The sequence below is a fragment of the Octopus sinensis genome, linkage group LG10 (assembly GCF_006345805.1).
Source record: "Octopus sinensis linkage group LG10, ASM634580v1, whole genome shotgun sequence".
Classification (NCBI taxonomy): Eukaryota; Metazoa; Mollusca; class Cephalopoda; order Octopoda; family Octopodidae; genus Octopus; species Octopus sinensis.
In genome coordinates, this window is record NC_043006.1 from 67,640,043 (window position 1) to 67,665,524 (window position 25,482).

At 38.1% G+C, this 25,482-nt stretch overlaps 2 protein-coding genes across 5 annotated transcripts in view; one reads left to right on the forward strand and one right to left on the reverse strand.

Annotated features, from left to right (window-relative positions):
- LOC115216711 (bifunctional coenzyme A synthase) overlaps nt 1-25,482 on the reverse strand; it is a 117,090-nt gene that overhangs the window by 71,987 nt on the left and 19,621 nt on the right. The gene's annotated exons all lie outside the window — the stretch shown is intronic.
- Nucleotides 4,800-25,482, forward strand: part of LOC115216830 (serine/threonine-protein phosphatase 6 regulatory ankyrin repeat subunit A) — a 174,016-nt gene continuing 153,333 nt past the window's right edge. For 2 of the 4 annotated variants that reach the window (XM_036506750.1, XM_036506751.1), the window contains exon 1: nt 4,800-6,303. In XM_036506750.1, the coding sequence (XP_036362643.1) occupies nt 6,277-6,303 (27 nt within the window). In that variant the 5' untranslated portion in view covers nt 4,800-6,276. The remainder of the gene's footprint in view (nt 6,304-25,482) is intronic. The other 2 variants (XM_029786418.2, XM_029786419.2) reach the window with 2 other exon arrangements.

Sequence of the window (25,482 nt, forward strand, 5' to 3'; positions counted from 1 at the left end):
CTCGACAACCGATGCTGGTGTGCTTACGTACCTGTGACTTAGCAGTTCGGCAAAAGGGACTGATAGAATAATTACTAGGTTTTTCACAAGCCCACAAATCAGCAATGTACAAGAATTGAACGTATGCGTGTAGGATGGTTTTATCGCTTCGTGCGCACCTCGGACAGGTTCGGCTGCTGGTCCTTCAGAATCCGTTAGAACCTGTGTTGAACAGATAGTGCCTTCCCAAAGCACTGTAGTAGTAGTAGAAGTAGTAGTAGTAGTAGTAGTAGTAGTAGTAGTAGTAAGCCAAGAACTCCAGAGAATTATCTATATTCTCCGACAAAAAGAGACTGTTCAGAATGTCCAAGTCAATAACCAGAATCATTCTCAGGCCATCACCACTCATACTCTCCATTGATCTTCGATAAAATACAGAAGTCGATTTGCCACTGACAGCATTCTCCAGCTGGCAGAATGCAGTGACTCTCGAAACACCATTCGGTTGCGAAGCATTCGATATGTATCAGGACTTGACCCAGGACCACTGTTTAGTCAAAGAAACGAGCTGCGGAAAGACGGTGCACAAAGAACGACCTTTTTTTTTCACTGTCTTCTTTGTCACAACAATCTGACACTCTGTAGGTGATTTAGACAAAGTGCATGATAAGGAACGACATTTTGAGACTCAGGGAGTGGGAGTTAAAAGCAAATGGATCTAGTCTCCAGCGGTGCAGTCTCTTCTACAAGTATCGAAAAAGCAAGCGTCCAGTTTAGCCAGGCGTTATCTGGGACAAGATACGACGGTCAACCGACAGTATACCAATGAAGCCATATAGGCGATGGCCACTTCCGCTACCCTTTCTGGAATAGTTTCCTCTTAGACAATTTCTGAATGAAACTGGCCACTTAGCATGCAACCCGTCCCAGTTTTTTCGCCACTCGGAAGTTTGGTTTAAGTCAGACTCCAAGCATTTTAACCGAACTCATGGTCTAACAGCAGAAGCCGCCACTGAACCGACATGGACTTGCCTCTCTAGGTTCCGAGCTGCAAACTCGCCGACTTGTTCTGATTAATGCGTACACTCGCAATCCCCTGCTACTCTCCCGGTGTAGTGGTGATCGACTCGATTTCCACTGTGCTCAAAGTCATGATGGTGATATAATCGGCATTTGCAGATATAGCTCTCCTGAGTTCTACTTCGAGCGGGATGCCATCCAATGTCTCTAACCTCTATAGAATTGGCTCTGACACCAAAACATAGAGGACAAATGGAAAGGTACATCCTTGACTAACTGAGTGCGATGAGAAACGGGTCCAAGAGGTGGCCGTTTAGTTTGACCATCAAACAGATGCCGCGGTACATTGTACTTATCCAGTCTTTAAAAACGACCGGAGTAATCTTTTATTTATTATTGCCTCAAAGGTAAAGGATCAGAAAAATATGTGGGAGCTTGCTGTTGCATTTTTTCAATTGGTTTAAATGCCAGGCGTGTGGCTTAGTGGTTAGGGTGTTCGGATCATGATCGTAAAGTCGTGAGTTCGACTCCTGGTGGCACGTTGTGCTCTTGAGCAAGATATTTTACTTCATGTTGCTCCAGTTCACTCAGCTGACAAAAAGGAGTGGTACTTGTAATTCAAACGGTCAAGCTTGTCGCATTCTTTCATGGTGAATCTTCCTGAGAACCACGTTAAGGGTACGCGTGTCCGTGGAATACTCAACCACTTGCACGATAGTTTCACAAATAGGCTGTTCCATTGAATAGATCAACTAAAACACTTATTGTTGTAACCGACGGGGTGCCATTTCAGTGCTAGGATTGCGTACTTGAACTTCAACGCAACTCTTGTTTTTCCTTAATCACGCTTCAAAATGGCTCCTACGGTTAGCTCCAAGCAACTTTCATACTGTTTCTCTGCTGGAGAGCTGCCAAAATAGCCGGGCAATTAACACTTGAGTAGTTTAACCTACTTCCACGTTCTTATCGGCGCAACACTTACATATTAATCGAATGAATTGAAATTTTAAAAAAGTCAAACTGCGAACATAGCTGGCACAAGGCAAAAAAGTTTTCGGAGATTTAAACCAGGAATTTTGTCAGACTCAATCGAATCAGTAATGATAATATTAAGTTCCAATAATGTCATACATTTTCGAGAAGAGCACAGTTGAATAACCGCCCCCCACCTCAGTACTTGACTGGTACTCTTTCTTTTATCGACCTTGATAGGATGAAAGGCAAAGTCAACCTCGGCGATTTGAACTCCGAACGTAAAAGAAATTTTGTCTGGTAATTTATGATGTAAAATTTTCGAGGGGTTCTGAGACAACAATCGATTAAATCAAATCGATACAGTATTGGTATTATTTTTATCATAGAATTCGAAAATTTCTAGATATCAAAGGGAAGTAACTTAAATATCACGCTACAGCTGCTCTATCGATTCCGCCAAATCTACCCTCCATTGTCATTAGATTGCTGTGTAACGGACACAATATGAAATTGTGAGAAGAGAAAGGGACCAGTGGACGAAATCGAACCAAATACATGACGTCAGTATTTTTATCGATCTATCCCTGGCGAAGAATGACAGTCGAAGTCATGGTCGTTGTTTAGCTGCAGGTCAGCTTTGATCAATCAGTTCTATGTTCGAAAGAGATTTTTCAGTCGCGACCAGCGTGTCATTTAATCTGTTTTTGACATACATCATATCTATGATCACATTACGCAATATATCCTTTGTTTTATATTTTTAAAGAGACGTTAGTATGTTCTTTCGGAAGAGATTCAGTTGATAATTTTAACAGGTCAAGCGATTACGTGGAGACTCTCTCGTTATCTCGTCAAAGACGTGGTAATAACTGTGTTGAATTTCAGACAAAATGCCTTAGATATTTGGTTGTGTCCCTTTACGTTCCGAGTTCAAATCTCGTTGAGATCGACTTTTCTTTTCATGCTTCCGAAAAGAGCTTCTTCTTCAGAAGAAGAATAGAATAAAATAAAGTAACCAGTGCCAGCAAAACACGGGAGCAGAATAAATAAAATCGATAGTTTCCTTGGCTTCCGGATTGTAATTCCTCAAATGTTGAGGGAGAGATAATCGACTATTCCCCCACACCCCTACTTCGTCCCTGAAATATAAGGACTTGGTGCCAATCTAAGAGATCGATAATTATGTTGCAGGCTAGAAGAAAGGAGGAAGTGGGGGAGAGAAGGCAAATGAAACTACAATAAATAAATAAAATCTCTGCTGACCTAAACAAGGGAGACAATTCCATTGTTTGTCGTTTTTTTGGTTGTTTCCATGAGAGAAGAGTGAACAAGATGGAGAAAGTATGAGGAGTGTTATCAGAATTTAAAAACGGGAAAGGCTGTCGCTTGTAATATCATAAAGAGGAAAACCAAGAACAAAAAGAGAAAAAAAAAAAAAAGGAGAGAAGAGACAAGCGACAGGGAAAGATAGATTTAAAAAAGAGAGACGTTAAAAGACAAAAGAAATAGCAGGAAAGGCACTAATTTTTTTTTATATATATTTTGTTGAAGAATTAATGTTGCAACAACGGATTGAAAATACAGAAAAAGGGAAAAAAAGCCTTGCTTCTCTCTGTCTCTCTGGCATATATGTGTATATTTATATTATATATTGTGTATTATGATCATTGACAAACTATAATGTCAAATTAACACCATATTTACGACGGAAGCCTTGCACACAACGCTGACATCTGTAAAGAATATATATATAATTTAAAAAACGTTTTGATCATCAACAATGGAAATTAGAAGACAACTATTATAAAGAAACAAGAAAAAGGAATATATATATATATATATATATATTTTATATGTGTGTGTCTATATCTTCTACCGTCTTGAGTCAAGTATTTGCATTTCTAGTTATTTTACTTAGCTAGCAAGCTATATGTCTATGTAAGAACCCAGATATTATCTATCAGTGATATATTTATTTATTTAGAGAAACAGTTTGAAAGTATTTTCAAGAGTGTAAAACAAAAAGCCCCAAGAAAAACTAAAATTATTTCTAGTTGTGTGTGTATGTATATAATGTCCACCACATTGTGTAATATATGTGATACATTATAAAAGCCTATTATGTGTATATATATTTACGTATGTGTGCTTCTCTGATACGATCTTTCATGTTCTTTCCTATCTCTTAACCTTCGTTTTTTTTTTTTCTTTATTCCTTGTTAATTTTTAAAATTTTTGAGGAAGCATTTTCTACTAGTTACTCTTTCCCTTTCTTAAAGACACACAAATTTATATATATATATATAATATATATATATATATTTTATATGTGTGTGTCTATATCTTCTACCGTCTTGAGTCAAGTATTTGCATTTCTAGTTATTTTACTTAGCTAGCAAGCTATATGTCTATGTAAGAACCCAGATATTATCTATCAGTGATATATTTATTTATTTATTTAGAGAAACAGTTTGAAAGTATTTTCAAGAGTGTAAAACAAAAAGCCCCAAGAAAAACTAAAATTATTTCTAGTTGTGTGTGTATGTATATAATGTCCACCACATTGTGTAATATATGTGATACATTATAAAAGCCTATTATGTGTATATATATTTACGTATGTGTGCTTCTCTGATACGATCTTTCATGTTCTTTCCTATCTCTTAACCTTCGTTTTTTTTTTTTCTTTATTCCTTGTTAATTTTTAAAATTTTTGAGGAAGCATTTTCTACTAGTTACTCTTTCCCTTTCTTAAAGACACACAAATTTATATATATATATATAATATATATATATATATTTTATATGTGTGTGTCTATATCTTCTACCGTCTTGAGTCAAGTATTTGCATTTCTAGTTATTTTACTTAGCTAGCAAGCTATATGTCTATGTAAGAACCCAGATATTATCTATCAGTGATATATTTATTTATTTATTTAGAGAAACAGTTTGAAAGTATTTTCAAGAGTGTAAAACAAAAAGCCCCAAGAAAAACTAAAATTATTTCTAGTTGTGTGTGTATGTATATAATGTCCACCACATTGTGTAATATATGTGATACATTATAAAAGCCTATTATGTGTATATATATTTACGTATGTGTGCTTCTCTGATACGATCTTTCATGTTCTTTCCTATCTCTTAACCTTCGTTTTTTTTTTCTTTATTCCTTGTTACTTTTTAAAATTTTTGAGGAAGCATTTTCTACTAGTTACTCTTTCCCTTTCTTAAAGACACACAAATTTATATATATATATATATATATATAGTATTCCTTCTTTACGAACTACTACAACCACCCTACTCAATTAACTTAAACTCTATCTTGATGCGGACGTCTGCCTACAAAAGCCCGGCTTGGCCGAATAGGACGGCAGCTTTCTTGTCGCTCTGTTCTTACACTGGATTAACCTGACATCTCTTGGCTTTTCTTAAAGAAAAGGTGGCGGAGGAGGAAGAAGATAGATAGAACGACCACCGCTGCACTACATTCACATCGTAACACCATATATACATACATTACACCACACACATTTACCTAACCAGCTGTAGTCTATCAAATATTATTAGCACACTGTATGTAGAAACGTACCATAGATTTAGGGAAAGTAAAACGCAAACATATAATTTTAGCTTAATATAGATTGCAAAACATATTTAAACAGTATTATAAGGTATATATATGCATATCTATTTTCCGCAGCTCAGCTTACATGTATGAATGCAATTTACAGACATCTATAACGTGTATAGAGATATATGAAGTTCTAGCAGTAAAAACAGTTACATCAATGAACGATCTCTGCATATCGAATTTAGATTAAATATATAAGGTTCATACATAACACGCATCTGTGTTTATATTTATATACTGTCATATAGATATATGGTATACAAGTATACATAGCCGTAATAATATTTAAATACATAGCATATACTCATAGAAATATAAACACACGCTTGTGTGTGTGTATATATATATATACATACATATAGTCTTGTTTCTGTCTATATATGTGTCTGTGTGGAGAAACTACCAACTATAGACTATACAAGAAGAAGAAGAAAAAATCGAGAACACAATTCGGGATGTCAAGTGAAACGGTTTAATTAAATTAGACCCTCAAAGTCGGACCGCTATCTGTAAGGTTTCAAAGTTAGTGAGAAACCGAAACTGAGTATATATATATTGAAGGGGTGCGAGAGACAGACAGACAGATAGACACCCGGAATAGATTAGGAAGAGTGAAAGATTATCAGTCACCACTACAACATACAGATTAGTCGGTGAAACTTGTGATCATGATTCTACAACAGTTATCTGATGAGGTAAGTCTGATTTTTTTCTCCCACCCCCGCTTTTTCACATGTGCACATGTGTGTGTGTGTGTATATATATATTTTTCATCCCTATATCTATATGTTTTTTATACGTGTGTATATTTATATATATACACGCATGGTTATTTGTGTGTGTGTGCAAATACAGACTTTGATTAAAGCATCTATGAAGTAAGAGGTTACAATGGGTAATGGATAAGCACCACGCCCTCACATAGTGGCATTGTTTTTTAGATTGTCTAAAACAAATTTCTATTATACTGTTTTTTAAGTGCGACCGTTACAGAATTGGTGGTGCTTTGGACAATCATTCGGCAATTAGTTACGTCCCTTGACACCCAGGGTTCAAATCTTGGCGGGGTGTCTGGTTATATTTTTATCCCCCGTCACCATTTATTTCTCGTGTGTAATCGATAGAAATTGTTTTACTGCCTGATCAAAGTTATTTCTCTCAAGAGACACATGAATGTCACACAATCCTTCACAAGTTACCCACTACTATTGCTATCATTCCTAAGTGCTTGACCCGGTTTCGAATTTCCGTGTTTGTAGCCACTTCATTTCACATAGATTATTTTTTGTTTAACCCCAGGTCAGCCCAAATCCAAGCATTCCACCTGTGATCATTGCCTAATTCTAGGTAGTAGCTGATTTGAGGCAGTTTTAGCTACTATTTCTGTACCAGTTGATCGACTCCGCATAGGCTCCACCTTTGTTGGTTGCGTTCCTAATGGCATATCATGCATGAACGCCGCACAATCTCATTATCTCCTCTCATTGAATACATATGAAATATTTAGGAGTGGTGTACAGTATAGATACTTACTGTTCAAGAGCTGACTCAGCTCCTATGTACCATATGCAAATATTTTGTTTCTTATAAACGTTATTTTTCAACCTGGAAAACCTTTACCCACCCAAAGCCCTAAACACGAACAACTTTTTATGTTCTAAACTGGGAACCTTAAATCATAAGCCCCAAGCCGTATAAGCCACAATCCCTTCGTTTTAAACCCATAGTTATGTCATAGGGCCTTAGTCATAAAATCTATGCTTAAAACTAGTCATAAAAACTAAGGCGTAGGCCCGCAGTCATGAGCCCTAATCTGTAAGCTCTAAGCCGTGCGTCTTAAAGCCATAAACCCTTCGTATTTAACAAAAATTAAGGCTCACTATCCACGGCTGCTGTGGAACTCGGCATACCTGTTTCAATTTTCGGCTATAGCTACTTAAACCTTTGATAAGTGCCAAGGCACGAAGCTCTCGGCCCTTGAGTCACTCTGTATATTTTGCCGATTATTAATGAAATATATATGTACTCATGTTTTCAGTTCTATTTTCCTGTTTGCATCACCAAACCTACTTGAACTTTTCAACATCTCACACATCCCCATACTTCTGTAAACCTTTAAGCCTCAACGCCAGGGTCTTATATGTGTTTGCTCGACCTGCTAGAAATAGCTGTTGAGTCTCTGAAAAACGCTCATTGAACGATGTGGTCCCTAATATACAAACAGACGGGATGATCATGTCCGGAATGCTTGTTATATATAATATTCAAATGTATTCATGCAGGGCTGACCTGGGATTGAACAACAATCGGAGATAATCTGTCATTTGTTTCGTTGCGCCTTTTTCTTTTTTTTTTCTCTCTAAGTTTAGCCCTCAAATCTATTTGAGAAAACATGACCACCACACATTCCCTTTCTTTTTTTTCTTTCATTTTATATAATTATGAACTTTGTACGCGACATACAAATTGTCATCATTAACTGTCACCATTATCACCCATGTCCTACTTTCGTTTTCGAAGCAGCATCCCTGTTTGTGCGATGTTATGACGTCTTCGCATCGTTGTGTGTGTGTGTGTTTACGGGTACTAGAGTACGTGCGCGTATATATGTATGTACGTATGTATGTATACACACACGTTTGTGTGTGTGTATAAGGAAGGGGAATATAGAAAGCTAAATCATCTTGTCCCTCTACTTTGTCACACTGCTCTCTCTGTCCACCATTCTGAAGCAATCGACATCTCAGCGCACTTTTCTCCTACTATATATCGGAGATGGCACTAACGAGGAGCATCCTCTGTGTGCTTTCGCCCAGTCTGCTAGAAATAGCTGACAAATCTACCTCCGAACTTCACACATTCGTCTGCCTTTTTCCCATTTTTTTTTGTAAATGAAAACGAATACCCATTAGGGAATGCAAATCATCTACATATCCATAAAGAGACGGGATGGTCACAGCTAGAATGCTTGTTATCATAGGCCTACTCTGATATGATTTGGAGATAAACAACACTAATGTAGGATGATGCTGCTGTTGTAATTGACGCTGTTCCCTAAATTATTGTTTACTGGAGGTTCGATGTTACCGACTAAATCACTGCCCCTCAGAATTGCTGTGCCTGTGCTCAAATCGGAAACGATTTCTGTTAGTATTTTTATCCTCCATGTTCCTCCTCCTCCTCTTCTCCTATGTAAATTAGTTGAAGCCAACTGTTTCTGTTTTTGTTCCGTCAGTTTGTGTGATGTTAACATACCGCATGCGTGCGTGCTTATGTGTGTGTATATATATATATATATATATATTATATATATATATATATATACATACATACACACATATAGACATACGCGCCTACATATACATGCATATGTACACGCGTATATGCAAGTAGATATGCTCATATGCACACACACACACGCACACATATACTGACAAATATACGCATATATATATATATATATATATAATATATATATATATACACACACACACACACACACATGCGCGCGCACAAGCTCACATTTGTTAAAGGTGTGTCTGTTTCAGGAAGTTATGTTAGTGTGTGTTTTTGTAAGTACAAGATGTACATATGTTTGTGTAATATAAGAGTAGAATTGTAACGCTTCTGTAGTGTGTGTCTGTCTGTATGTGTGTGTGTGTGTGTGTGTGTGTACTGAGTATGTTAGTGAAATGTGTGTATGTATGTGTATAATTATGTAGAGAAATATTTGTATAAACTAGTATCTATTGTGTGTGTGTGTGTGTGTGTGTGTCTCTTTTTCACCGTCCTGATTCACACACCTTTGCCGCTTGTAATTCTCTCCATCCTCTCAGATCTCCATTTCATCATTTTTTTTTTTACTCTCTCTCTCTCTCTCGTTTCTCATAATTACATTCTTTCTTTCCTTCTTCTTCACCTCCGCCTACATTCTCCTTCTGCTTCTTCTATTTCTTACTTTCTTCATCTTCTCCTGTCAGTGCTACCAATTGCCGCCGCCGCCAACACCACCACCACCTTCCCCCCGCCTTTCTCAATTATTGTGCATTACGTTGCCACAAACTCAGGGATCATTTTAAGGCAGTTAACATTTGTGGAACTGCTCCCCGATTATGTGGCCGCCTGACGACTAGTTTCTTTTCGAATTTAAATACTGTTCTGGCGATGATGATCATGATGATGATGATGTTGGGATAGATATATAGATAAAATGCTGCCCCACCCCTTATCTCTATACACTCACACACTTCCTTATCCGTTTGGTTGATCTGTGATTCCATCTGCCTTGGTTGGTACTTTTATTTAAGCAAGTCATCTATGTAACTGATGAAATAGCTGATACCATTGTGTATATATAAATACGTGTCTCGTTGTGTGTATGTGTGTACGTGTCTCATTGTGTGTATATGTATGGTTCATTGTTTCTATACGTGTCAAGCACACTTTGTTGATTGATTGCTGTGTAAAATGCCTTATGCCGAGTTTACTTGTCGTTTCTATCTTACTCCCGGCTTCCATTATTTGGTTGCAGTGTGCTTGTGCATGCATGCATGCATGTGTGTGTGTGTGTGTGCCCGCACATACATGCACGCATACGCACATAGGCACAGATACATACATAATACACACCTTGTGTGTGTGAGTACTGTGTGTACGACGTACTTTCTACCATCCTTTTTAATCAATCTATTGCATGTTATCTCCATCTATTCATCTATTTGGTATTTACACATGAAATACTACACATAGACAAAAGATGAATAGCAACAGCGACGTGTGAATGTAAGTACGTGTGTGTGTGTGAATCTGTGTATGCATGAATGACTGTATATTTGTGTACCAAAGATTGATAAACAGATAGAATATAAAGATAAAACTTTATTGATATTTAGACTGCCAGGGATAAACGTAAATTCCATACACACCTTGTTCACACCACCTCTAACCCTGAAGTTATCACCGGTAATATCATTAACACACATACAGTCTATTTTGATTTCTTTCATCACCAACATCATTATAGCACTGCCTTCTTTTTTTATCCTTCACATCTTATACAGTGTGTGTGTCGTTAATAAATCATGAATCCGAAAAAGAAGCAGACTTTAATAAATTCTAGAGGAGTAGAGTATATAGATAAACCTTCTGTTCGTCTTCTACCTGGCCGGCTCCCGTCAACCGTCCTACCCATGTATGCATGGAAGACGGACGTTAAACGATGATGATGATGACCGGTCTAACCTCATAGACCGGTCGTATCTATCTATCTATAAATCTATCTATCTGTCTGTCATTAAGGGTGGCGCCAGGACACTGAAATAGCAGCCAGAAGACTACTACGACCCATAAATGTTTCACTTATTTACACATGCTCAAAACCAAGGCAGAACGAGATCTCAAGTGTCATTTAGAATAATTTAATTAGGATAAGGTGAATTTGAAGTCTTACAGCTGTTTGTGGGATAACCCAAATGGTTGGTTAGCATATCCATACACTTTCATACCTTGTCTCTGATGACGGAATAACCAGTGCACAGATACGCTAATTAACCACTTGGGTTACCCCAGAAACAGCTGTAAGACTTCAAATTCACCTTACCTAATTAGATTATTCTAAATGCTTTGAGATACTCATTCTAACTTAACACATCCTTAACTCATTTCTTTCCAGACTTAGCACATCTGCATTCAGTGCCCATATTTTGCTACCATGCAGTATTACACTTCATGCACAAGCATCATACGTTCTGCCCTTTCCTAAGTGAGAATATCAATTTGTTGCTAGCTGATGTAAAAGCACCCTAAACTTTTCCCACCTTGTTCTTACTCTAGTTACTATGCTTTTGAAATCTTCATTGTTGATTTGTTTACCTTGGTGACATGGAGGCACAATGGCCTAGTGGTTAGGGCAGCAGACTCGCGGTCATAGGATCACGGTTTCAATTCCAAGACTGGGTGTTGTGAGTGTTTATTGAGCGAAAACACCTAAAGTTCCACGAGGTTTCGGCAGGGAGTAGTGGCGAACCCTGCTATACTCTTTCACCACAATTTTCTTTCACTCTTTCTTCCTCTTTCTGTTGTACCTGTATCTCAAAGGGCCAGCCTTGCCACACTCTGTGTCATGCTGAATCTCCCTGAGAACTACATTAAGGTGCTCAGCCATTTGCACATTAATTTCAGGAGCAGGCTGTTCCATTGATCGGATCAACTAGAACCCTTGTCGTTGTAACCAACGGAATGCCATAACGACCTAGGTGACAGAAGCTACTAACTTCTTTGGAGTCTTCCAAATATATGAAAGAATGTTTTACGCATCTCCTACGCATCTACAAAATATGTCTTCTTTACTAATCTCTACTAATCTCTCTACATCTCTTACATATCCATAGTTACATTCCCATCTACTCCTATTCTACATATCATAGGTAGGTGGGGCTCCAAAAGGGGTCTCAAGGAGTAGTGTCCCTGCCTTCCTGAGTTAGTTTTCCACCACATTTCTTAAAAATCATAGTAGAGGCCTTGGTCTCGGGACCACTCATGTCTAGAAACTGAGATTGGGGGTTAAGCAAGAGCATGCTCCCTGTAGAAAATCCAGCTCCAAAAAAGCCTCATGATAGCAAAGGAGAATGGGCACCAGCCAGCTCAAAGGTTGAGGTGGGCTGCACCTGCCTACCTCGGTTGCTATGGCATTGAAGTAAATCCGGCCACCCCCATTAACAGGGACAAAACCTAGATTTAAAACACTGGATGATGATATATGCCCACTTTGTAGATGGCAACTGTGTTATGTCCGCTTTCCTGCTTGTTGAACCTTGACTTTGCTAAGTTTAAGGTTGCCTTGATTTTGGGTTTTCCCTTCCACATTTGGAATTTGTTTTTTATTCAGATACGAGAACTAGGTCATTGGCATACAGAAGTTCTCATGGATAGCCAATATTAAACTCCTCTACTATGTTAACAGGAAGGTATTGAAAGCCAATCCTTGATGGGCACCTATCTACATGCTAAATCTTGCTTCATTCCTTACCAGCTCTCACTTAACTGCCAGCATCATTGAACATGGTTTGTACTGCCATTCATGTGCCATTCATCTCCGCTTAGTTTTATTAGTCAGCACCAGATTACAGCACATAGTATTCAATTAAAGGACCTTCCCAAGTATATGAATACTAAGTATAATGGCTTACTCCTTTCTGAGAATCTGTTTTTGTAGTTTCTCAGAAAGAATACAATAGTGCTACCCCACCCTGGTACAAACATTATCATCATCAAACCTAAACTATATTTCATTTAAACTGTTTTCCTAATTAGTTGTGCTATAACTGTTTCTGCTGATTTTATTAACTGGTCCCTCATTTTGGTGCCTCTGTAGTTGCTTCTTCTCAGAACATTTTCTTTGCCTTTGTAGCAATTAATAAACACAATGTCAGTTGTTGGGAGTGATCCTCTTTTGTACTACATGACTGACCAACATATGTTCTAGTTTACCCAGTATATTATTCATTTCAGAGAACATCTTTGCATCAATATTCTTATTGTCCCTCCTTTTACAATCACATCATGGACTGCTACCAATGTTCTTCAAGATATCAGCAATGCCAGAGAATTTGTCCCAAGTGAAGAGAGGGTAGCAAAGAACAACCTGCATCCTTCATATCGGTTTTTATTTGGAAGGCTTTACACTATACAGCTTGTGATGTCCACGTCATACATTCTAATATGATATGTTTTCTGTGATGGATGAGGATTTAGCTATGACAAGGTTCAAAGTAACAGTGTGAAGTGTTGCCTCTGTTCTGTAAGTAAACGAGGGTAGGGAGTTTTTTAAAGTGAAGTCTTGAAGGTGATGATGTCTCCATGACAATACGTAAACAATGAGGGCAGTGAAACTTGGTTTCTAAGGGGTTTAACCAGATTTAAACCAGGCATGGACAACTCTTTCAAGAAGTGGGCTGCATGTGATGTGGATCATCATCAGGTGAGCTACATTACTAAAAAAATTTCAAGGTAATTTTTTGTTAAGCATGTCCTTTAGATAATCCTGCAGGCTTTAGGTTGTCCATGTGGGGATTAACTTTTTAGCATTTAAATCAGCTATATCCAGCTGAAATGTTTTTGTTCAAAATGGTTAGATCTGACCTCTCTCACCAGCCCTACATTGTCATTCTAGAAATAAATTATCAAATCATCAAAATTTCAAAGCTATGAGATAATGTATAATATAATTAACCCTTTAGCATTTAAACTGGCCATATCTGGCTCAAATATTTACCTGTTGTATTGTCAAAGTGGACAGATCCAGCCTCTCACACTTACCTTACAATGTCATTTTAAAAATAAACAATCACATCATTGAAATTTCAAAACTGAGATAATACATGATTAATCCAAAGCAGTGGGAATCGATAAGCATATTTGATTTAATTAATCTGAATGCTAAAGGATTAATTCAAAACAATGGGAATAAATAAGCATTATGTTTGACAGGATAATCTGAATGTTTAAGGGTTAAACATTTGGGGTTTTGGTGGCAGGGATGAGCAGGTGAGTACCCCACCCTCATCCAATATAAATCACTTTTGTTGCTAGACAGACTGAAAGTTTTGGATTGTTTTCACTCAATGAACGTTGGAAAACCTAAAAATTTACATATATTCTAATTAATTAGTAATAATTATTTCAAGTTTTTCCACAAGGGCAGCTTGGGGGAGGTGGGGATGAGTTGATTACATCAACCCCAGTGTCCCACTGGTACTTATTTTATTGACCCCGAAAGGATGAAAGGCAAAGTCGACCTCAGTGGAATTTGAACTCAGAACGACAGGCAAAATACTGCTAAGCATTTCATCCAGGGTGCTAACAATTCTACCAGCTTGCCACCTTTGATTAATTAGTAATAATAATTAGTTAGGTACGAATATGAATGTGATTAAGAAGTATCCTCAATGCGTAGCTTCTTAAGCAAGTGTTTCTACTATAGTTCCAGGCCAAACAAATCCTCATGAGTGGATTTGATAAAAAGAAACTGAAAGAAGCCTGTTTTATATCATCATCATTTTAATGTCCAATTTTCCATGCTTGCAATAGGGCAGACAGAATTTTTTGAAGTAGATTTTTCTACACCTGGATGCCCTTCCTGCTGCCAACCTTCACTGGTTTCTAAGCAAGGTAATATTTCCTCATGATTAGATATGTCTCTCACAGAAGACTGGAAACCAACAAATTCACTTGTACAATAGTCAAACTCATTTACAATCATCACATGATGTCAAGACAAGGCTACACACACGTGTGTGTATGTATGTGTGTGTGTATATATATACTTTATTAAAAAACAGCAAAAATATCACAAAAACTGTTACTCAGAGTTTCACGTTCCTGTTCATCCAAACTGTCCAACGAACGGGAAGATGAAACTCTGAGTAACAGTTTTTGTGATATTTTTGCTGCTTTTTAATAAAGCATATTACTCTACCTCTGGTATTCCAGTACTATTTTTTCCACCTTGTTTCACATTTTTCTTACTCTGGTATATATGTGTGTGTGTGTGTGTGTATGTATATATATATGGAAAAGGATAAAGACACCTTTTGGTCATGAATGACCATGAGATTGCACCTAGTTACACTCTGAGGCACAAGTCCGGGCAAGGTTGTTTATGGAAGACCAGCAGTCACCCATGTATACCAGTCTCCCATCTCCATGCCACCGATGTTATCCAAGGGAAGGGCAAAGGCTGATACAACTTGGTACCAGTGATGTCACAACTCATTTCTACAGCTGAGTGAATAGGAGCAACATGAAATAAACTGTCTTGCTCATGAACACAATGCACAGCCCTGTCTGGGAATCGAACTCAGTACTACATGATTTTGAGCCCAATTCTCTAACCACTTAGCCATGCTTCTTTGTCATGTCACCTGTCAACAGCTCATCTGCTGGCTTTGCACCTTTAAAAACATGTGGAATAAGAGTTCCTCTTACTTGAAAAGCGGGTAAAGGTTAGCAACAGGAATGACATCTGATTGTGAAACATTGGTTCAACAATATGCTCATCTAACCCTTACCTGCATGGAAAAATGGACATAAAAAAATTTTAAATGACCCAAGGCAAAAATGGACAAATGAACTCACTAAATAAATATCTTAAATTTGGTAAATTAAATCTTTCTCAGCTACAAAAGAAAAAAAAAACCCCTGAAAGCGGCATGTTTGATTAATATGTTGGAACTCTTAGTTCTGCTACCATCACCAAATCCTCACTGGTATGCATGAGCCTCTACTAGTTGGTCATGGTCAGTTAGTGCACTGTTAAAAATTATAGCCATATCTCTCCACTACTCACACCCTACCATCTTAAATGGGGAGGGTATTTGGATGGACATTTTGGTCCCAGATATACAAAACGACAAGATGGCCACAGTTGGTTTGTCATCGATTGTAGATCTGTTCAGCCACACCTGCAACACTCGGATTTCTATTTACTTACTGAAAAATGACATTTCACTCTGCCAATTGACCGAGAGTTACTTTGACAAACCATGAGTTGCAAATTTTTCTGGCTGACCTCAGTTAAACATGTACACACGCACATTTATAACCAGGTTTACGCACACGCACATCACATATATTCACGAACCCTTCACACATTCTCACTCACTCACTCTGTCGCACACCCACACTCCCTTCTACACTCACCTTCTTGCTCTCACACACACAGTCTTCATTATATTCTATATATTTAATGAGTTTTCTTGCGTCTTATCAGTTTCTTTTAGACACCTACATATACACATCTATATACACATGCACAGAAACTTACACACACACACACACATATATACACACATATAGTGCGTGTATGCAGTATTATATTGCATTGATGGGACATTGATGTTTACGATGAAAATAACATCAGTTGATGTTGATGACTGAATGACCATTGTGTGTGTGTAACTGTGTTTGGCCACACACACGGCGGTGTTGGTGGTGGTTCTGTCAGTTGTGAAATTCACAACAGATGGAAACTTTATTTTAGCATTTCCTTGTCAGCTATACTGCGCGCGTGAGAGAGAGAGAGAGAGAGAGTATGAGTACATGCATCTATACATGTGTTTGTATGTGAGCTTGTAAGTGCATGTGTACCTGTCTATAATTTGCGTGTATCTATGTATATAGATGTGAAGGCACATGGCTCAGTAGTTAGAGCGTCGAGCTTACGATCGTGAGGTTGTGAGCTCGAATCCCGGATGACCGGGCTGCGTGTTGTGTTCTTGAGCAAGACACTTTATTTCACGTTGCTCCAGTTCACTCAGCTGTAGAAGTGAGTTGCGATTTCACAGGTGCCAAGGTGTATTGGCTGTTGCCTTTCCCTTGGATAACACTGGTGGCATGGAGAGGGGAGGCCGGTATGCATGGGCGACTGCTGGTCTTCCATAAACAACCTTGCCTGGACTTGTGCCTGGGAGGGTAACTTTCTAGGTGCAATCCCATGGTCCGTGTCATGACCGAAGGGGGTCTCAGAATGTATATAGACATATATGGATGTGCAGGTGTTTGTGCAGATATGTCTTTTGTGTATGGTTTTGTCATTTGTCATCATCGCTGTTATCATTGTTGCCATCACCATCGTCATCGCCGCCATCACCATTTCCACCGTAGCAACCACCACCACCTCATTCCACAGTGGACCTTTCTTATGCTCCATCTTTTCTAAATATATTTAGACATTGAGTATATATATGTATCTGCCAGATCAAGATTGGAGCCTGGTGCAGCCGTCTGGTTTGCCAGTCCTCAGTCAAATCGTCCAACCCATGCCTGCATGGAAAGAGGACGTTAAACAATGATGATGATGATATATACATTCATGAACACCATTGTTTTCAACTCCTTTATTGTTATTTAAGCTTGGGTTAGTAGCCCTTATTCAACAAACCTATGATCAAGGGTACCAGGCTGTGACCATCCTGTCTTTTAGTCAGCCATGGTGTATCTAAGACTACATTATCCAATGTGTCCTCTTGTTTTTTTTTTTTTAGAGGGTAGGGTATGGTTTCAAAGTATAGGTGCTAAAATGACTGTGTGGTAAGAAGTTTGCTTCCCAACCACATGCTTCCGGGTTCAGTCCCACTGCCTGGTACCTTGGGCAAGTGTCTTCTACAATAGCCTTAGGTCAACCAGTCTTGTGAGTGGATTTGGAAGACAGAAACTAAAAGAAACCCATTATGTGTGTATGTGTGTGTGTCCCACCACTTGATAAGTGGTATTGATGTGTTTACATTCCCTGTAACTTAGCAGTTTGGTAAAAGAGACTGATAAAATAAGCACCAGGCTTTAAAAAAAAATAATTCTTGAAGGTGGTACTCCAGCTAGACGACAGTCTAATGACTGAAACAAGCAAAGGATAAGGTACTTGGTTGCTATTTCTAACAGTTTGAATTGTAGTCATTAATTCCAAGTCTTCACTAATCCAGTGGAGCGATCACCCAACATATCAACTCTGATGAACATCCTGTGGGTTTTTTTTTAATTAGCATATCTGGGATTACATTATCTAATGTGTCCTTTTTTCTTATCTGACACTAGGGTGTTATTTGAGGGAGATTTGCCTGTAGTTTCTTGCAGACCTAGTGGCCACCAGATGCTCAGTCATTGTTGTATTAACATCAGGTTTCTTGTTGGTTTCTCTATGCTGACAAGAGTTCAACAGGTCTATTACGCATATCTATTCTCTTTCTCTCTCTCACACACACACACACTGATTCATATAACCCAATCTATACTTATACACACTCACACTAATACAAACACAGACACACTTGGACTGACAATGAATCTACACACATACACACCTAATGAATGCATTCATTGTGTCATAGCAAAAACTTCAATCTGTCCTTCTTCAGTTGGGAGAAGGAAGAGGAGGAGATATCTGTGGCGTTGGATAAAGACATTTTGGTTGATATGATAGACAACGTATGGGAGATTGAGAGTAAATGAATGCAACAGCATAACCACTTCCCCCTCTGGCTACCACCACCACCACCACCACCACCACCAGTACATCATTATGTTCATTACCTCTATCACCAGTCCATTTCTAGCATAACAGACACATTGTGTGAATTACCAACAGCCTATCCCCTCTCTTCCCTCTTTGATACACAATATATATGTGTGTGTATGTATATACTTGCACAGGCACACTCACTGCTTATGTTTGTGTGTGTGTGTGTGTGTGTGTATTTGTCTGTCTCATCATAATCAGATGTATCACTGTGGTTCTACATCACCAACCATCAATGAAATATGTTGTAAGAAGTTTTTCTAGTTGTCCAATGGTGAGTGACACCACCCAAAAAAAAACACCATTACATTAGCCATTGCTCTACACACACACACACACACACACACACACACACACACGCTAACCTCAGAACTCAGCTGTGCGTATGTTCTGTAGCATTAGAATAGGTTAATTAACGACATGTCTGTGTCATTGTGTCATTGTAGGTTATTTAACAAAAGAGTGGTTCAGCAAGATTGAGCGTTGTCTTTAACTTGTACTTTTGGTGCCATTCACTCGAAGTGGGTTGTGCCAGCTCCAACCATCAAGTCCTGTTTGGGAGTTTCAGTGGAAATACAAGTTCAATATGTCCCTGGTCACATGCTTACACACTTTGGGATAGTGTGATCCATGGCAGCTCATCTTGCTGATAATAGTTGACTGTCGCAGAGGATTCACTGACCAAGTCACTGCTGATTGTTGGAACAGATGTAGCCTATATTTGAAGCAATGAGCATTGAGGATGATATCCAGCTCAGTGTCACAGCATCTGACTCCACAAAACTCATGCTGTTGTTTAGGAGTTCTGTTGTCTACAATGGTAAGTGGCTCCAGGCAGCTCTGGTATTTGTGGTGTAAAAAGCCAAAACCCCTGCAATGTTACTTCATCCACTAATTAGGCATTGATTCTTGCATTCAGAGACAGAGTACAACAGCTCCCTCAGTACAAGAGTGTTCACCCTAAAATAGTCATAAGGTCCTTAGTGACCCTATCAGTGCTGGTGCCATGTGAAAGGCAGCGGCGCTGTGTAAAAAACCACCCATTACTCTAAAAAGTGGTTTGCATTCAGAAGGGCATCCAGCTGTAGAAACCATGCCAAAACAGTAAATGAAACCTGATGCGACTCCTGGCCTTGCTGGCTCCTGTCAAACGATCCAGCCCATGCCAGCATGGAAAACTGTATTGTTAAATGCTGATGATTATGACAATTGTCACCTGTCTCCAAGTCACAGTACCATATCATACATAAACTTCTGCACTTTTACCTGCATCGTCTGCTGCATCAGTTGTATTTTGTGCCCTTTGCACAAAACAAGCAGCCACTCTGCTGGCTGCTTTTGCAAAGTGTTCTACTACATATTTCAAGCCAGCCTTAACTGACCAGTCAATTTGCCTCTTATCAATGTCCAGTATTTCTGCCAACTGTAGATTTGCTCATTCAACAAAGCATAAAGGACAACCTCTCATGTCCAACCTCAAAACCATGGTGTCAATGGGTTTTAAAGATTGTTTCTCCTCACTCCACTCCTCCAAACCCTTGAGATACAATAATTCCTGCTTAATCTTTATCCTGTGGCACTAGGTCATAAATTACAGAGAAGGGTATTACTGATGATATCAACCCGAATACACAAAATGAAGATGTGTGGCTTAGTGGTTAGGGTGTTCCTGTAATCATGGTTTCAGTTCCTGGACTGAGCAATGCATTGTGTTATTGAGTAAAACACACCCTTTTATGTTGTTCCAGTTCATTCAGCTGTAAAGAGTAACCCTGCAATGGACTGTTGCTCCATTCTGACCCTTTAACACTATAAAAACCAAGTTACTGGCCCCACGAGTTTGACTCAGGACAGTAATGTCCAGGCATTGCTGATGATGAACACACAGTTGGCACTTATTTAGTCAACCCTAGAATGTATAAATAAGTTGATACGTGTTGGATTTGAACCCCCTAAGCTAAAGTAATATCACTAGATACAGCTAGAAATGTTGTCTGATGTTTTAAATATTCTGTCACCCTCGTCTGCCTTTATGTTCTGAGTTCAAATTCCGCCGAGGTCGACTTTGCCTTTCATCCTTTCAGGGTCAATAAATTAAGTACCAGTTGCATACTGGGGTTGATCTAATCGACTGGCCCCCTCCCCCAAAATTTCGGGCCTTGTGCCTAGAGTAGAAAAAAAAAAAAGAATTCTGTCACCCGTTGATCTTTTATGGTGATGAAGATCATAATGATAATGGCTTCTAACATATGCATATATGGCAGTGAGCTGGCAGCATCATTAGCACAAAATCCTTCTGGGTGTTTGTGTTCTGGGTTCAAATCCTGCTGAGGTCGACTTTCTTTCATCCCTTCAGTATGGTACTTATAAGCCTGGTACTTATTTTATCAGTCTCGATTGATGAACTGCTAGCATACAGGAATGTAAACAAACCAACACTAGTTGTCAAGAAGTGGGAAGGGCAAACACAGATACACATGTGCACATACACAACTGGCTTCTTCCCATTTCCATCTACCAACATTACTCACAACATGGGGCTATAGTAGAAGACACTTGTCCAAGGTATCGCTTAGTGGGACTGAACTCAAAACCACATGGTTGCAAAGCAAGCTTCCTAGTCACACAATCATGCCTGTGTCTATAATACTGTGGGCTTCATGGAAGCAATGACTGAGACCTTGGGCATTATCTCATGCTTGAGAAGACCCATTGAGCCAAGCAAATTCACAGTCATTGAAAGTACTGGTGTCACACAAATGCTGGTGGCACATAAAAGCACCTGTTACACTCTCAGAGTGGTTGGTGTTAGGAAGGGTGCCTAGCTGTAGAAAACCATGCCAGATCAGACTGGAATCTGGTGCAGCCTTCCAGGTTACCAGCCCTGGTCAAACCATCCAAACCATGCCAGCATGGACAACGGACGTTAAATGATGATTAGAACAGTGGTTCCTAACCTGTGGTCCGCAGACCCCTGGGGGTCCATGAACTAAATTAAAAATTTCATATATATATATATACACACACACACACACACACACATAGATACATGAGGATAAGCTTATTAAAAGGGATCCATGGGAAAAGTTGTTTAAATGAAAGGGGTCCTTGGTAGTGAAAAAGTTCTTCAATAATAATATTGTCACAAGAGCAATGAACAAGGGAATTTAAGAGGGATAGTTTACAAAATGTGTGAGGGAAAGGTTTCGAAAGAAATCGGAAAAAATGGAAAGAAAATGATAGACTACATTCTTCAAATATGTGCTACAATAACTACTAAAATACTCTTAACATAATATTTCATTATCAATGACTTTGTGTGTTGTTTTTCCTTGTGCCAAAAAGAAGTTTGTAAGAATTATATCAAAAGACCTAATCTAAAAGACTGCCACAATTCAATACATTGATTGGTTATTGAAAATTTCCAATACAGATTACTATTGACCTGTGTGATGATAGTCTCTTTTTGGCGAATTTTTTGCATTTCTTTTTGGTGGCGGGTTTTGTTTCTTTTGGAGATATTTTTTGTTTCTTCAGGTTTTTTTTTTTATTGTAAGACAAATTGTATGTCTCCAGTTTATATAGAACACTTTTATTGTTATTATTAGATAGGGGAAGGCAGTGAACTGGCAGAATTGTCAGAATGCTGGACAAAATACTTGTGGCATTTCATCTGTCTTTACATTCTGAGTTAGGTCGACTTTACCTTTCATTCATTTGAGGTCGATAAAACAAGTACCAGTTGAACACTGGAGTCAATGTAATCGACTTACCCCCTCCCCCAAAATTTCAGGCCTTGTGCCTATAGTAGAAAGGATTATTAGATGGGTGAAAGTGGTAAGTTAGCTGGATTGTTAGTACGCTGGGTAAAATGCTTAGCGGCATTTCGTCTGTCTTTACATTCTGAGTTCAAATTGCCCCTGAGGTCGACTTTACCCTTCATCCTTTTAGGGTTGATAAAACAAGTACCAGTTGAACACTGGGGTCGATGTAATTGACTTACCCCCTTCCCCCGAACTTGCTGGCCTTGTGCCAAAATTGGAAATCACTATTATTTGATGGGGCATTGGCAGTTGTCAGAGCACCAAGCAGAATGCTTAGCAGTAGTTGTTCTAATTCTTTACATTCTGAGTTCAAATCCTGTAGCGGTCAACTTTGCCTTTTATCCTTCAGGGTCAGTAAAATAAAGTATCAGTCAAACCCCAGGGTTGATGGTATCGATCCTTTTCCAATGTTCAAAACTACTAGCATTGTTCCTAAATTAAGGGCTAGCATGACTGTGTGGCTAGGAAACTTGCTTTTTAACCAATTCCACTGTGTGAATCTTGCATTATCTCATGATTTTGAGATTTTGATGATGTGAATGTTTAGTTTTAGAACAACAGGCCTAAGAGGCCAGATCTGGCTGGTTTAAACATAAGCAGTAGAATATTTGGGTTAGATACGTTTGGTTTATATGCTAAAGGATTAAACCACCACTTGGCACCTTAGGTGACTTTGGAACCTTCCCTGTTACCAGTATTTGGATCTGGTTCCTGATTTGAGGATACCTTCCTCTGTCTCCCACCCACTAGTCTCAGAAGCCCTGTAAAGGGTTATGAATCCTGCTTTCCCTCTCAAATGAAACTGGACTTAATATTTTAGGAAAACAATTTGTATGTTTTTTTAGTTAGCTAGATTCTTAATGTGAACTCATGTGTTGAAATATATTTTGTTCTCTCTTGGGAGGATCATTATGCCAATATAAACACAGGCACTGGTTTTATTTCACTTCTTTATTTTTATTAGTTATTTGGTTAACTATTTGAGCAATTGTTCAGTCAATCAATTAGATTTGTCAAAATCCTTTCTTTGCCATTTGCAATTTCATCAATGACACACCTCTACTCCAGGTCAGCCTTCAGATTGATATGAAAATAAGATAAGGATATTTGTTTTCAAGGGTAAAAAAAAAAAAAAACCCCTGAAAAAGGTTGGGCAAAATCAAGCAGACAGACTTCTCCAGATATTTTTGTACTGTATCTAGGACTATATATTCCACATTTGCCTTTTAAAATAGTAGGGTGTGATTTGATTGATGTATGGCTACTATTTCTAGTAGATTAGTGACCAGGTACAAGTTCTCTCATTATGTAACCTCTTTGTGCGTGTAAATGCAAATTTCATGTTGATAAAAATGGAGATTTTGTGCATTTGCATGCATCACCATCATCATTTGACATATATTTTCCTGGCTGATATGCATATCAAAACAAAAACTGGCACAAATTTGGTGCATTATATATAATCTAAAAAAAAGACAATTTAGAAAACAAACAATATTGAAACTTGAAACAGTATTAAACAAAAAATAAAATGTAAATAAAAAAAGCTAGATTTGATATGATAATTTTTGCTTTCTTCCTTTCATTTGACATCTTTTTTCCCTATACTTAAGGCAGGATTTTTCTTAACAGATACCTTTCTTTGCCACCAACCTTTTAACTATTTTTTAGATGGGGGATATTTTTTTTATTCTATAGGGATTTGAAAATGCACCGCTAAAGGGCAGCAGCTGCAGTGATGTCATCACCTATAGCAGAAGCTTACCATATATTGTAAACATTCACACACATACGCTAATAGATGCAGACCTAGCTGTGTGGTTTCATGTTCAGTCCTACTGTGTGGCACCTTGGGCAAATGTCTCTTACATATAGCCTCAAACTAATCAAAACCTTGTCAATAAATTTGGTAAACAGAAACTGAAGGAAGCCTATCGTATGCGTGTATATGTGCATATTTATTTGCATGTGTGTTTGTATGTATTTATATCTTCCTCCTAACATCATGTAATTGTTGTCTATGAATGCCATTCATTTTTGATATTCTGTGAAAACATTTCGGGCCATAGGGTAATATTACCTAGATGGGTTGGTAACAGGAAGAAAATCTGCTTTAATAAATTGTCTGACCCATGCAGGCATGGAAAAGTAAAAGTTAGTGATATTTTGTACACACATATACATACACTTCTTTTAGTTTCTGTTTAACAAATTGTCTCACAGGGTATTGGTCAGATGGAGCTATAATAAAAGACACTTGCTATATTTCTAATTAACTTATATTAAAATTGGAAATTATGAAATTTTACTTTGAGCCAAAATTTTTAGTTTTACTTAGTAAAGCTACATAAGCATCTTTACTATAATGAAGAAAGCTACTTATTAGTTAGCTATAAGTTTTTTATTAAAAGAAAGCAATTATTTAAATCTACATTGTGTAGAAAATTCTTTAGAAGGTCCTAATTTTTATATTTTTATCAAAATGTGATTTTTGAGATCTTTTATTGAAGATGTCAATAAACAAATTTTAATTCATTTTGAGATAGGTTTTTTTTTTCTTGTAAATTTTACCCTGAGATGGTCATAAAAATAAAGAAGTTTGCTGGTGATTACGGATATACAAAAGAAGGTTCCAAACATGGGCCTGCTGACCCATGAGTGTCAACATGTTTCAGACTATAAGAAATGCTGTAAAAGAGATGGAATGATTGTAAATTAAATTTGCATTTTATTACTCTTTCAGCTCCTCATTAGAAATGAGCCTTGTCATAGTTGTAGTGTAACTCCACCCTGCTCAATGTCATTTATGTTACTGGCGTTGACCCAGTTTTCTTTTTATTTCTTTAAGAAGACATGCAAATAAAACAAAGATACAATTCAGGTTGTCTTTCATTAGAAAATGATACTCTTTTTGTTTTTCAATTGAGATATCACTCTGGTCTACTAAATAGGGGTCAGTGTGTATGTAGGAGTAAGCATGG